The 13,992-nt window shown below is 39.1% G+C and overlaps 1 protein-coding gene across 6 annotated transcripts in view; it reads left to right on the forward strand.

Moving 5' to 3' along the window:
• The window catches only part of LOC108704021 (ERC protein 2-like), a 528,894-nt gene that overhangs the window by 137,890 nt on the left and 377,012 nt on the right, over positions 1-13,992 (forward strand). For all 6 annotated transcript variants that reach the window (XM_041590955.1, XM_041590958.1, XM_041590956.1 and 3 more), the window contains one exon: positions 4,528-4,695. In XM_041590955.1, the coding sequence (XP_041446889.1) occupies positions 4,528-4,695 (168 nt within the window). The remainder of the gene's footprint in view (positions 1-4,527; positions 4,696-13,992) is intronic.

Consider the following 13,992-nt stretch of genomic DNA (forward strand, 5'->3'; position numbering starts at 1 on the left):
GTTATATGAAAGAATTACAGTGACTGCAATATCACACAGTGCCCTCTGTTGGTTATATGAAAGAATAACAGTGCGCCCTCTGTTGGTTATATGAAAGAATAACAGTGACTGCAATATCACACAGCACCCTCTTTTGGTTATATGAAAGAATAACAGTGACTGCAATATCACACAGCACCCTCTTTTGGTTATATGAAAGAATAACAGTGCGCCCTCTGTTGATTATATGAAAGAATAACAGTGACTGCAATATCACACAGCGCCTTCTGTTGGTTATATGAAAGAATAACAGTGACTGCAATATCACACAGCTCCCTCTGTTGGTTATATGAAAGAATAACAGTGCGCCCTCTGTTGGTTATATGAAAGAATAACAGTGACTGCAATATCACACAGCACCCTCTTTTGGTTATATGAAAGAATAACAGTGACTGCAATATCACACAGCACCCTCTTTTGGTTATATGAAAGAATAACAGTGCGCCCTCTGTTGGTTATATGAAAGAATAACAGTGACTGCAATATCACACAGCGCCCTCTGTTGGTTATATGAAAGAATAACAGTGCACCCTCTGTTGGTTATATGAAAGAATAACAGTGCGCCCTCTGTTGGTTATATGAAAGAATAACAGTGACTGCAATATCACACAGCACCCTCTTTTGGTTATATGAAAGAATAACAGTGCGCCCTCTGTTGATTATATGAAAGAATAACAGTGACTGCAATATCACACAGCGCCTTCTGTTGGTTATATGAAAGAATAACAGTGACTGCAATATCACACAGCTCCCTCTGTTGGTTATATGAAAGAATAACAGTGCGCCCTCTGTTGGTTATATGAAAGAATAACAGTGACTGCAATATCACACAGCACCCTCTTTTGGTTATATGAAAGAATAACAGTGACTGCAATATCACACAGCACCCTCTTTTGGTTATATGAAAGAATAACAGTGCGCCCTCTGTTGGTTATATGAAAGAATAACAGTGACTGCAATATCACACAGCGCCCTCTGTTGGTTATATGAAAGAATAACAGTGCACCCTCTGTTGGTTATATGAAAGTATAACAGTGACTGCAATATCACACAGCGCCATCTGTTGGTTATATGAAAGAATAACAGTGACTGCAATATCACACAGCGCCCTCTGTTGGTTATATGAAAGAATAACAGTGATGACAATATCACACAGCGCCCTCTGTTGGTTATATGGAAGAATAACAGTGACTGCAATATCACACAGCGCCCTCTGTTGGTTATATGAAGGATTAACAGTGATGGCAATATCACACAGCACCCTCTGCACATGGTAGTGGGACAGTGGGACAATGCACACAGTAATCCGTTTGGCAATTCTCTGTCAACATCAACTTTGCAAAGAAGTCCGGTTGATCGCTGGGGGGTCGCTTTGACGGAATGTGCGCTGCTGGGAGACAGGGCTGGGCTGTAGTTGTGTCTAGGCTTATACTCGAGTCAATAAGTTTTCCCAGTTTTCGTTGGTAAAATTAGGTACCTCGGCTTATACTCGGGTCGGCTTATACTCGAGTATATATGGTAGTGGATTTGGTGCATCCCTAGAAATAGTCTCTTCACCGTGGAAATGACGCCCATAGATTTGTATGGCGTTGTGGGTCAAAAAAAAAAGACGTGCGTCAAAGATTTTGATGCGCATCAAAAATAAAAAATTTGACGCCCATAGGCTTTAATGGGTGTCACCGACATTTTGCCTGCAGGAATTTTTGGCAAAATAGAATGGGTCAAATTCACCCATCCCTAATGCCTAAATATTCCATCAAACTGTTTCTTCCTGCAAGAATTCAGGAAATCAAAATGATGGGAGTATGATTCAGAATCTCTGATAATTATTATGCGTTTCTGTTTTATGAACAATAGGAAGAGGAAGTGAAATGCGGATGTGGCTTCTTTTCACATAAGTTGACCATACTCGTACAAATAATATGGTTTATATGAAAAAAGACACCCATGTGGGGCAAATGCATCAAGGGTCGAAATTTTGAATTTGAAAAACTTTGTAATTCAAAAAGACCAACCGAAATCAAATCAAAGGTTTTTTTTGGCCGAATAGGTCAGTTTTCGATCGAATTTGAATCTTACAAAGCGAAGTAATAGCGCATTCAATCGAATTCGAATTTCCAAAAAAACCTTTGATTTTTCAAAGTCCACCAATTGACTCCAAATAGGTTCTAGGAGGTCTCCCATAGGCTAAAACAGCAATCTGGCAGGTTTTAGATGGCGAATGGTCGAAGTCGAATTTTTAAAGAGACAGTACATGAAAAATTTCGAAATTCAAATTATTTTTCTAATTTGAATCGAATTTGGACTATTCCCTAGTCGAAGTACACAAAAATTAGCTTGAAATTAAAAAGTTTTAAATTCTTCGATCTTTGATAAATCTGCCCTTAAGTCTGAATGCTAAAAACTTGAAAAATGCAAGTTTTTTTTAATATAAAATCTTATTTTTACTCTTAAAAAAACCCCTCAAATTCTTTAAGATTTATTATACCCCAAGGCTGCAAAAAGTCTGGATCCAAAAATCCACTATCTCAGAACTGCCGAGGTTGTATATAAGTCAATGGGAGAGGTCCCTATCCTATTTGGAAGTTTCTGTGGTCTGCGCTGGAATTAGTCCTTTTCAGGAAAAACTCAGGCTTTTCAGGGGAAAAAGCACCGAAAAAATCATAAAATTCGGGAAAAAAAACACCAAAAAATCGTACGATTCAGGGTTTCCCCCGATCCGATTGAACCAATTGAATTGTGCTTTTTTAATAATAAATAAGGTCTGACTTTTTAAATCAGAAAAATGTGGATTTTGGTAAATAACTCCCTATGTTTTTAACTATCACACATCATACAAGTTTAACCTATTTGTCCTTGTGAGACTTCCTAACTGCTAGTTGATCCAGATTATTGGTACATATACTTTATATACTGTTCAGACTAGGGATGCACCGAATCCACTATTTTGGATTCGGCCGAACCCCTGAATCCTTCATGAAAGATTCGGCCGAATACCGAACCGAATCCGAATCCTAATTTGCATATGCAAATTAGGGGTGGGAAGGGGAAAACATTTTTTACTTCCTTGTTTTGTGACAAAAAGTCACGCAATTTCCCTTTCGCCCCTAATTTGCATATGCAAATTAGGATTCGGTTCGGCTGGACAGAAGGATTCTGCCGAATCCTGCTGGAAAAGGCCGAATCCTGGCCGAATCCCGAACCGAATCCTGGATTTGGTGCATCCCTAGTTCAGGCATCAGACAGGTTTAATAATTGTCATTTGTGTAGACTTTGTTTCACCCAGTTTATGTAACACAATGAAACATTGTTTTCATTTGATCAGTGTAGTTAGTGGATGGAAATGGAAGTTTGTTCAGGGTATCCATAAAGAGGTGGTTCTCCTTCAAGTTGACTTGTTACAGAATGACCCATTCTAAGCAACTTTCCCATTGGTCTTCATAAGTTTTTTATTATAGTTTTTAAATTATTTTCTTTCTTCTTCTGTCTCTTTCCAGCTTTCAAAGGGGGTCACTGACCCCATCTAAAAAACAAATGCTCTGTAGGGCTACAAATGTATTTGTATATTGTGATTTCCAGTCTCTTATTCAAATCAATGCATGGTTGCTAGCGTTATTTGGACCCTAGTAACCAGATGGCTGAAATTGCAAACTGGAGAGCTGCTGAATAAAAAGCTAAATAAGTCAAAAAACACAACTAATAATATAATGAAAACCAATTGCAAATTGTCTCAGAATATCCCTCTCTACATCATACTAACAGTTAATTTAAAGGTGAACAACCCCTTTACGTTAACTTTTAGACTAATTCTAAGTAACTTTTCATTGGGTCTTCATTTTTTTTTAAAGTTTTTGAACTATTTGCCTTTTTCTTCTGTCTCTTTTCAATTTCAAATGGGGGTCACTGACCCCATCTAAAAAAACAAATGCTCTGTAAGGCTACAAATGTAGTAAGTGCAACTAAACTGTTGGGAGGGAGGGAAAAATGAAACTGTGAGCAAAGACTGTGGAGAAAAGATGCAATGATTATACTATTCTGATTAGCAGTGAGAATGGTTTTAAATGGTGAGAGCAGTGATCATGTGGGATATCCTGTTTGGCATTAATTCTGTTATCTGGAAACCCTTTATCCATGAAGTTCTGAATTACGGGATAGTTATAGACTACATTTTCAGCAAATAATTAAAATTTTTAAAAACAATTTCCTTTTTCTGTGTAATAATAAAACAGTAGCTTGTACTTGATCCCAACTAAGATATAATTAATCCTTATTGGAGGCAAAATCAGCCTATTCAGTTTATAGAAAGACCCCTTATCCGGAAAACCATATGTCCTGAGCATTCTAAATGACAGATCCCTTATGTATCTATCTATAAATGTAAATGCTATTTCATGTCAAACGTAAGTGATGGAGCAGATTTTGGGATAAATTGTGTAACTCTGGAACGTGGCAATGAAGCTACTAATGCAAATAAATCGTGTCTTGCAGGTGGACGCATTGAGGCTTCGACTGGAGGAAAAGGAATCGTTTCTCAGCAAGAAAACCAAACAGCTGCAGGATTTAACGGAAGAGAAGGGGACGCTGGCCGGAGAAATCCGAGACATGAAGGACATGCTGGAAGTAAAGGAGAGAAAAATTAACGTCTTGCAGAAAAAAGTAAGAATACTCATGTAATTGAACACTGTAAGATGCAGAGAAAAGGACAAGATGGAAACAGTAGTACAATATGGAGACAGTTGGGCAATATGACAGTTGAGCAATATGACAGTCAGGGGCGATCCTCCGCCGCCGAGGCAGCAGCAGTTGCTGCCGCCCTCCCCAGTGTGCTTACCTTTTTGCGCCTGAGGGGGTCCGGGGGGGGTACACCAGGGCAGCAGAGAGGGCCAATGCACTAGAGCAGAGAGCCTAACTGCGCTCTCTGCGCTAGAAGAGCCGAATTACCGGTTTGAAAACCGGAAATTTGGCTCTTAAAGCACCAAGAGCGGCATTTTTGCTACCCCTGGTACCTAGTGGGGCGCTGCCGCCTGAGGCGACAGTCGCAAGTCGCCTCATTGGCAAAGCGCCCCTGATGACAGTTGGGCAATATGACAGTTGGACAATATGACAGTTGGGCAATATGACAGTTGGGCAATATGACAGTTGGGCAATATGACAGTTGGGCAATATGACAGTTGGGCAATATGACAGTTGGGCAATATGACAGTTGGGCAATATGACAGTTGGGCAATATGACAGTTGGGCAATATGACAGTTGGGCAATATGACAGTTGGGCAATATGACAGTTGGGCAATATGACAGTTGGGCAATATGATAGTTGGGTAATATGACAGTTAGACAATATACAGAAATGAGGGCAAGAAGATATAAGAACCAGATCAAGGTGATTTGGCACCCAGTAATAGTAATAATAACCTAAAGCAGTTGTTTCTGACCCTTTATATCATGGTTACCCAACCTGTACACCTTTACTTGTTCTTGTTCACCCTAGAAATCACTATAGAATGTCCAATCTATGGTCATTACTAATACTGGGTCCCAGCACAGTCTGCTTTGCCCCATTACTAAAGACAGCTGTGACTCCATCTTTGCTTCCAGCAGTGGCCATCTCTCGCCCGCATGTGGCTGGGATAGCATAATGGCAGTACAAAAAGGACAAGCTTTCGTGGAATATCTCTATTTTTATGAACTTTCTGCAGATGAGCAAAACGCTAGATTTTCTATTTCTGAACTTAAAACAACAAGTGTGTAATTGCTTTAATTCCCCAGAGACAGCTGGGAGTTGTAGTCCAGCAGCAGCGGGTTTGATAGCTCTGTCCTAGCTCTTTAAGTAAGCGCTGCCTCTCGATGGCGCTGTCATACTTAGTTGTTTGGAACATCGGCTCTGGTGCTGAAAACAGACGTAAGTCTCTAATGGGACCTGAAATTTGTCAGGCTTCTTGTTATCCAGCTTTATTCCTGAAGTTAAAGTTATGCTCTCTGTCACACTGACATCTGGCCCAGGGAACGGACACGGCAGAGAAGGACCATCAATTATTTAGATGTTTTACATTGCACAGGTCCCTGGAGAATCCCCAGTTGGGACTTTTTAAGCAAACCAGTGAAGTGAGCTCTTTAGTCAAGTAGATAAATAAGCCTGACGTGGGCCTGATAGGACGTAGGCAAAACTTCAGGATTGGGATTCATTTCGACTGTGACAGCTTTGAGTGCAGTTTGATAAAAAACACAGACCAACTCAGATAATAAGTGCTCTCCGCTACTCACTGTATCTCACTAACTTCTGACTTGGAGCTGCTGAGAAATTGGCCTTGTCCTCTGGGATTCTGGACACAATGGGTTATCAGAGAGGATGGGACCATTGCTCAAAATCTGTTACTTCTAATGCACATTAATGTGTTGCACCCCTGTAGGTTTACTTGTAGTATCCCTCTTAGAAATACAGCACAACATAGTCTGTCAGTGTGATTCCTCTAGTAAATAATTCTTGTATCACACAACATTGTTTCTATGTCTCCAGTGCAGAGAAAATGGACAGCTGGAAACTATATAAATAAATAAGGGGAAGTACAGCGCTGGGAAACAATGTTGGCGCTATATAAATACGTCTTAAAATTAATGATAATAATAATATGATCACTATATATAAATATATAAGGGGATATGATCACTATATATAAATATATAAGGGGGATATAATCACTATATATAAACATATAAGGGGATATGATCACTATATATAAATATATAAGGGACAGTAATGAAATAGAGAATATTGCTGTGGATAGGAATTGTCAGACGGTCCCTAACTGCTCTGCAGGGAAACAATCATACTTATGAACAGCAGGGGGAGCCCCCGCCTTACTTCCCAGCCATGCAGAACTCAAGCAGCTTTGTTTGTTTCCCTGTAGAGCAGTCGGCGACTGTGTCGAGATTTCTATTGGATTTTATTTTTGCCTTTACATCCCCTTTACTGTTTCCAACTCCAGCTGCAGGGACAAAGATCACGGAGCCAGATTTAAACAGATAAACTGGGATTCTATTTGGAGGATTATTTTGCTGCAGCCACCGGTTCTGCAGAGTTGGAGAAAGTTTGTATTAAACAATACAAAAACTATAAAATCCACATTAGATTACATGACAACACAAGACCCAGTGCAGTCTGTATATTCTGATTATTAATCAGTCTTGTTGTATCGGCTTCTGGCAGATATTATTTGACTTGTGCTGTTTTGATCATTTATGACGATCCCTAAGCAGCCCAGATCACACTGAGCATGTGCACAGTCTTGGTCTTGCAAAGATGTATAACAAAATTACAAGATGGTGACCCCCTGTGGCCAACTTTGAAAGCCTAAATCATTTGTTTGATTAGACTTGTGGTGCAGTAAGTTCATGTTTATGTTTAGTATACAAAATACACCATTTCTAGCCTTATTCTATTTTTAGAATTTTTATACTTCCCATTTAAATAGAGCAGCAGTAAAACCCCACACCCTCCAACTATTTCACAAAATTGATTTTAAATAAATGAATATAAAGTGCAACGGTTTTTATAAAGTGCTAAGTGCCAATTCAATCAAGTGCAATAATTCCCAAATCAATTCTGTGCCAGCACATTAATCAATTAATGAATCAATGAATTAATTAAAAAGCAATCACTTATTTTAGTGTATGATAAATGAACTAATCAATTAATTAAAGTGCATGTGCTTAAAAAATATTAAAAAGTGAGTTCATTAAGTTATCATTTAAAAGGCCAGCAATTCATGAATTACAGATCAGAAAAGGAAAATAGAATTGATTTTCTACCCAGGCCTTGGTACACGAGGGAGAAGCTAGGACGTTACACTTTATTTATTTCAAATCAATTTTGGGAAATACTTGGAGACTGTGGGGTCTTACTGTTGCTCTATTTAAAGAATAATACTTTTAGGTTCAGTTAAGGATTTTGTGAAAACCCAATAATGCAAATAGCCGACGCAAGAGCTGCTGCTACTGTAAATTATAACCAGTTAGTGTTGACTGATAGAGGCAGGTCTCTTGGCCTATTGACTGCAGCTGAGGGGTCCAACCTGTTCCACTGACTTGCTTTGAAGTTGTGATACTTTCAGCCAGTCCAAATGTGGCACTAAATTTAACCCAGATTTCCATCTGCTGCACACCTGCCCCAGGCAGAAACTAACTGTCGGCTGTTTGAAAAGCACCAGAATTCTTAAACTAAATTTATTGATAAGCTGACATCTCATACTGTTCCAATGCAGAGGTTATAGGCTTGGACCTACCGTATCTTGTTACATAAAAGCATTGTAACAGTGACTGCATGAGCTCCAAGTCTTCTTACCTTAATAGGAATGCCTAATGCCAACAGTTTGGGAAACCTCACGTCTAAGGAAAACTTTTAGGAACCCCTACCCATATGTATAAATACAAATATAAAGAGAAGGAATGTTCTGGGCACACAATAAGCTATACCCTCATACTGTACTGTCTAAGGGAATCAATATGTCACCTCCTCCCATATGTATAAATACAAATATACAGAGAAGGAATGTTCTGGGCACACAATAAGCTATACCCTCATACTGTACTGTCTAAGGGAATCAATATGGCACCTCCTCCTCCCATATGTATAAATACAAATATAAAGAGAAGGAATGTTCTGGGCACACAATAAGCTATACCCTCATACTGTACTGTCTAAGGGAATCAATATGTCACCTCCTCCTCCCATATGTATAAATACAAATATACAGAGAAGGAATGTTCTGGGCACACAATAAGCTACACCCTCATACTGTACTGTCTAAGGGAATCAATATGGCACCTCCTCCTCCCATATGTATAAATACAAATATACAGAGAAGGAATGTTCTGGGCACACAATAAGCTATACCCTCATACTGTACTGTCTAAGGGAATCAATATGGCACCTCCTCCTCCCATATGTATAAATACAAATATACAGAGAAGGAATGTTCTGGGCACACGATAAGCTATACCCTCATACTGTACTGTCTAAGGGAATCAATATGGCACCTCCTCCTCCCATATGTATAAATACAAATATACAGAGAAGGAATGCTCTGGTCCCATTCTAAACATGCCCTTTGATATCACAGTTAAGGAGTTGTATTTTCTACAATGGTCTTCACATGAAGCATCAATACACTCAGCACAATGTAATGTTCATTTACTTATGTATGATTCCATTATTTGGCATTTTATCCCTAAATCCAGGCAGTGTTTGATACAGTGCAGAGTTAATTTAATTTGATGTCAGGACAATACGATATTTTATCATGTTGACGGACGATGGAAGAAAGAGGCATCTCCAGGCTTCACTTTCCAAGACAGACTGAGGAATAATTGGTTCTGGGCTCGAGCCGATAGTCAGTGGGGTTCATTAATAGCGAATGTGTAAATGTCATTTCTCTGCTGGAACGTATTACTAATATGTTTCATCCATAACGAAGCATCATGAACGGAGGCCAGGAGAACCGCAGCCAACGTACAAGGAACGAGCAGCTATTGATCCAGCCAAAACATTTCTGTATGAACATATGTATAATTAGTGCAGACTTTCCCAAGGAGACGATCTGAATACTTTGATTGTTTAACCTTTTTAGAGTTTTGCTATTGAAGCGTTGGCTAATTAATCACAGGCTATGGCCTTTTTTTTATGACTTACTAATAAACATAAATCATTTCTCAGGGGGGCTGAGTATGACCCAGCTTCTATTTCATTGTTTAATTATTCCTGTAGAATGGGGAGAATTTACAAACTATGAAACAGAAGGGATTTCACTGAAGGAATTAGGCAGAATCTAATAGCTTTGGGCTGGTTCTAACTAAGATAAGAGTTTCTCTGAGGATTGGGTTACAGAGAACCACCAAGAAACATCACTATCATTTATTATTCTTCACCATTCATCTTCTGTTTTCTCATCTGTCCATCCTATCTCATGCTCTTTTTTCCTTAGCACATCTTGTCTCCTGTTCTTCTGTCCTCTCATTAGTCTTCCCTGCCTCCCCAACGTTTCTTCTCCCACAAGTTTATCTCTTCTCTTAAATCCATTAAGTTGTCTCTTTCTCTTATAACTCCTTCTCTGTTCTTTCTAGATTCTAGTCAGTTCTACCCCTTCCCCTTCTGTCCTCTCATTATTCCCTTCATCCTCCTCAACTTGTGTTCTCTCACCAGCCTGTCCTGTATTCTCTTCTTCTGTTTTCCATCTGTCCATCCTATCTCATACTCTTCTTTTATTAGTACATGATGTCTCCTGCTTTTCTGTCTTCTCATTAGTCTTTCCTGTCTCCTCAACTCCTCTTCTCCCACAAGTTTATCTTTTCTCTTAAATCCATTAATTGTCCATCCTCTGTTATAACTCCTTCTCTGTTCTTTCTAGAGTCTAGCCAATTCTGCCTCTTCCTCTTTCATCCTCCTGTTGGTCCCTTTTATCTCATTAACTTGTGTTCACTTGCCAGCCTGTCCTATCTTCTCCTCTTCTTTCTTATGAGTCCTATTAGCTCCTGTTATTTCAAGTCAATCCTCTCTGAATCATGCAACCCATCTCTTATTCTTCTGTTTTCTTATCAAAACTATGCTATCACCTGCTCTTCTGTTTGCTGTCCTATCACCTCCTCTTTTCTGCAGAAATCAGATCATCCTTTCTCCTACTCTTTTTTTTTCACTGTTCTATCCTCTTCTCTTCTGTCCTCCCATCAGATCATTTTTTCTCTTGCTCTTCTTTATTCTTTCAATGTCTTCCTCTTCCAGTGTCTCAATGGACCAGCCCATCTTCTGCTCTTCTATTCTGACTTTTGTATTATGTCTTTTCCATCCTCTTGTCAAATCCTGTCTTTTATTTTCTCATTAGTCCATCTGGTCTCCTCCTCTTGTGTTCATTTATTAGTCCATTCTTTGCTTCTGTAAAATCATGTTTACAGTTTCTATTATCAATCCTATACTTTTCTCCATATTTAGTCTATTCAACCTCACCTTTTCTGTTTTATCATGAATCCATCCTCTCATCTCCTTCTTCCCTTCTCCTGGCTTTACTTCATATTTTCTTCCACTCATATCTTTATGTTCAGTGTTGTGATCCCATTATTTTTCCATTCTATTATAACTCCATACCTTTTTTTCTCCATATTGTTCTCCCTTTTGTATTCACTTTTTCAATCTCTTCTGTCTTTGCTCCACTCTTATTGTCTCACCAGAAAATCCTTTCTTCTCCTCTTCCCTTATCCTATTTATCTGCTTCATTATGTTTGGTTGCTCTACTGTAATTACCTACTCTAACACTCTCACCTACTCTAACACTTGTACCTGCTCTAACACTCTTCCTACCACTGCTGCTCTGTACAACCCTACTGTGTCTGTGGCCCCTCAGCAGATGCCTCATATTTGCATTCCCATAAAGACTTTTCTGGTCCCAAAAGTTCAATTTGTGCAGAACTGAAAAGTACTTTCCCCATTAACTTTCAGAATTCTCAGAACAGGTTTTTCTGTTGAAATCCTCTGATAATTATATAAATGCTTCCAATCTCTTAAGAAAGATCTTTTTTTTTTTTTTTTAGTACTCCACTCCTTTTCACTACTGGCAAAGGAATACTAAAATATTTGTAGGGTTTTTCCAACCTGCTCTTCTAACGGAGATTGTTTGAGGGGGGGATTGGGAATCTATTATACATCTGGAAGGAAGAGGGAAAAATTCTGGAGGCAATATCTGATGACTTCCATATGGAATTGGGTCATAAAAAAAATGGTTAATGGGAGATGGTCCAGGGACGGGGAGATAGTAAAGAGGCAGAGAACACAGATTGATATCTGCAAGGGAATTATAAGGCACATATTGTATTCTTGGTAGAAATCTCCCAAATTCATAGTCCTTTAGCAAAAGTACTTAAAGGAAATATTTCTCAGCTTTTTTTTGTAGAAAAGAGGAGGCATATAAAAATATATGTTAAATTGAGTTTCACCATGAAATGAAAGGCCATATAAAGCCCCTTACTTGGGAAGTTATCACCACTATGGCATTGGGTAAGGGTAAAACCGACTCATTTCTCAACTCAATATATTACTCTACCCTCCCTAACAGGTGCTCCCATGATTCCTGAAGTTAATCTCAATGGTTTGAAAGCCAGGCAGGCATTATGTGTCTTATCTATCTGTTATCAGCCTGCCTTGTGTCCAAGGGTAATCATTCAGAGCCCACTCATACTCCCTGCCTAGCTTTAGAATTGTTCAGATGCCTCCAGGCATGTAAACAAAGCTGTGAATCCCTAAACAGAAAGCCCAACTATGGGGGCACTGCTCTATTGTAAGCATGCTTAGAATAAATGCCCACAGATGCTTAACTGAGAATGTATTTGTCAACAGAGGATGAGTGCCCTTTAAGCTGCCCAGGGGGTATGTTATTAGGCATAGGGCTTCTGGCTCTGAGTAGCACAGTAAGAATTAAATATTACTTTTCTGAGCTTCTAGACAAACAGTTAAGCTGCTATCTGGTTACTAGAGTCTCTGGGGCCTGAACAGTGAGATAAGTCATAACAAGAAATATTTTGGAGTGATGCCATTTACTTGCTAAGGTCAAGCAAACACCAACTAGGCTCAGCATGTAAGTGGCTTATATAAAGCAAATTAATTAGCAATTCTTGTATTGTCCGATTAAGTGCTGTCATTGGCCCCTGTGCACAGTACTACTTTACCCATTGATTCAGTGGGGTCTCCCATGATCATTGGCTTAATAATTAAAGGAACAGTTCAGTGTTCAAATTAATTGCATTTGCACAAATCCTGCATGTAGAGAGACATGATGTCTGGTGATTTTAATAGAGTGAGCTCTAATACATCTTCTAGGCAAAAGGAGCATAAGATATATTGGATCTAACTGTCAGTGATTATCTGTCACCAACTGCTGCATGAAGAGAAAATGAAGAGAAACAGGTGCTGAGAGAGGAATAGTGAAGATAAACTTGATTATTTCAGAAACGGTACAGAATTTTTAACAGATTATATTTAGAAAACTTCTTATTTCAGTGTGGTGAATCTTGTATTACATTTTTATTTTCGTGATAGTTCCCCTTTAAATGACCCTGCAGGATTCTAACAGCCCCTCAAATACTTCCAGCTCCCAGTTCATATTCCTGTAGTGCTTCTCTCCCATGGGAGTTAAAGGGGACCCGTCACCCCAAAAAAAATATTCAAAATCCTATTTTATCACATTAGTCAAGCAAAATGAACTATACTTACACAATATAAATTATTTATATCTTGTTTACTTCAGTCTGGGAATTCATAATTATAACAAGCAGGCAGGAGCCATTGTGTGGACACTGTAATTAAGACAAGTCTTGTATCATCTCAGAATCTTGTTTGTGCACCAGAATGGGGGACCCGATGTCCATCCCCATGTCCTGGTTACACAATTAAATAGTGAAGAGAACGGGGGAATGTGGGGAGAGCAGTGACATGTAGGAAGTGCTGAATGGAGAGTGAAAGTAATTGCCTAAGGCACAGAGGAGGGGCAGACAATATTTGATTGACAGCTGAGATTTTTAAATGAGCTTACAACAGCTATGAATGCTTTAATAAAAAATAGAAATTGGATTTCAATTTGAAAGGGACTTTTATTGTACAGATTTTTGTGTCTGGGTGACAGGTCCACTTTAAGGCGCTTTACAGAAATCCATGCAAAAAAGTATATGAGCCTGGGCAACAAAGAATAGTTATCAGCCCTGGATCCCTACTTGGGGAGACGTGGATCCAGCTGCCATATTGCTAACGTCCATGTAAGTAAAAGGAGATACCTCTGACTACCTTTCCCAACTATCCCCCTCCCAACGTTCTAGTAACTTCTTACTCGTGGCCCATGCACCGGCTCAGGATTCTTCTTCCATATTGTTCCTGAGTTCTAGGCATCCCGTACCCCACCCTGGGTGACCCTGTTTATCCT

Source organism: Xenopus laevis, chromosome 4L, assembly GCF_017654675.1.
Source record: "Xenopus laevis strain J_2021 chromosome 4L, Xenopus_laevis_v10.1, whole genome shotgun sequence".
In the NCBI taxonomy this organism is placed as follows: Eukaryota; Metazoa; Chordata; class Amphibia; order Anura; family Pipidae; genus Xenopus; species Xenopus laevis.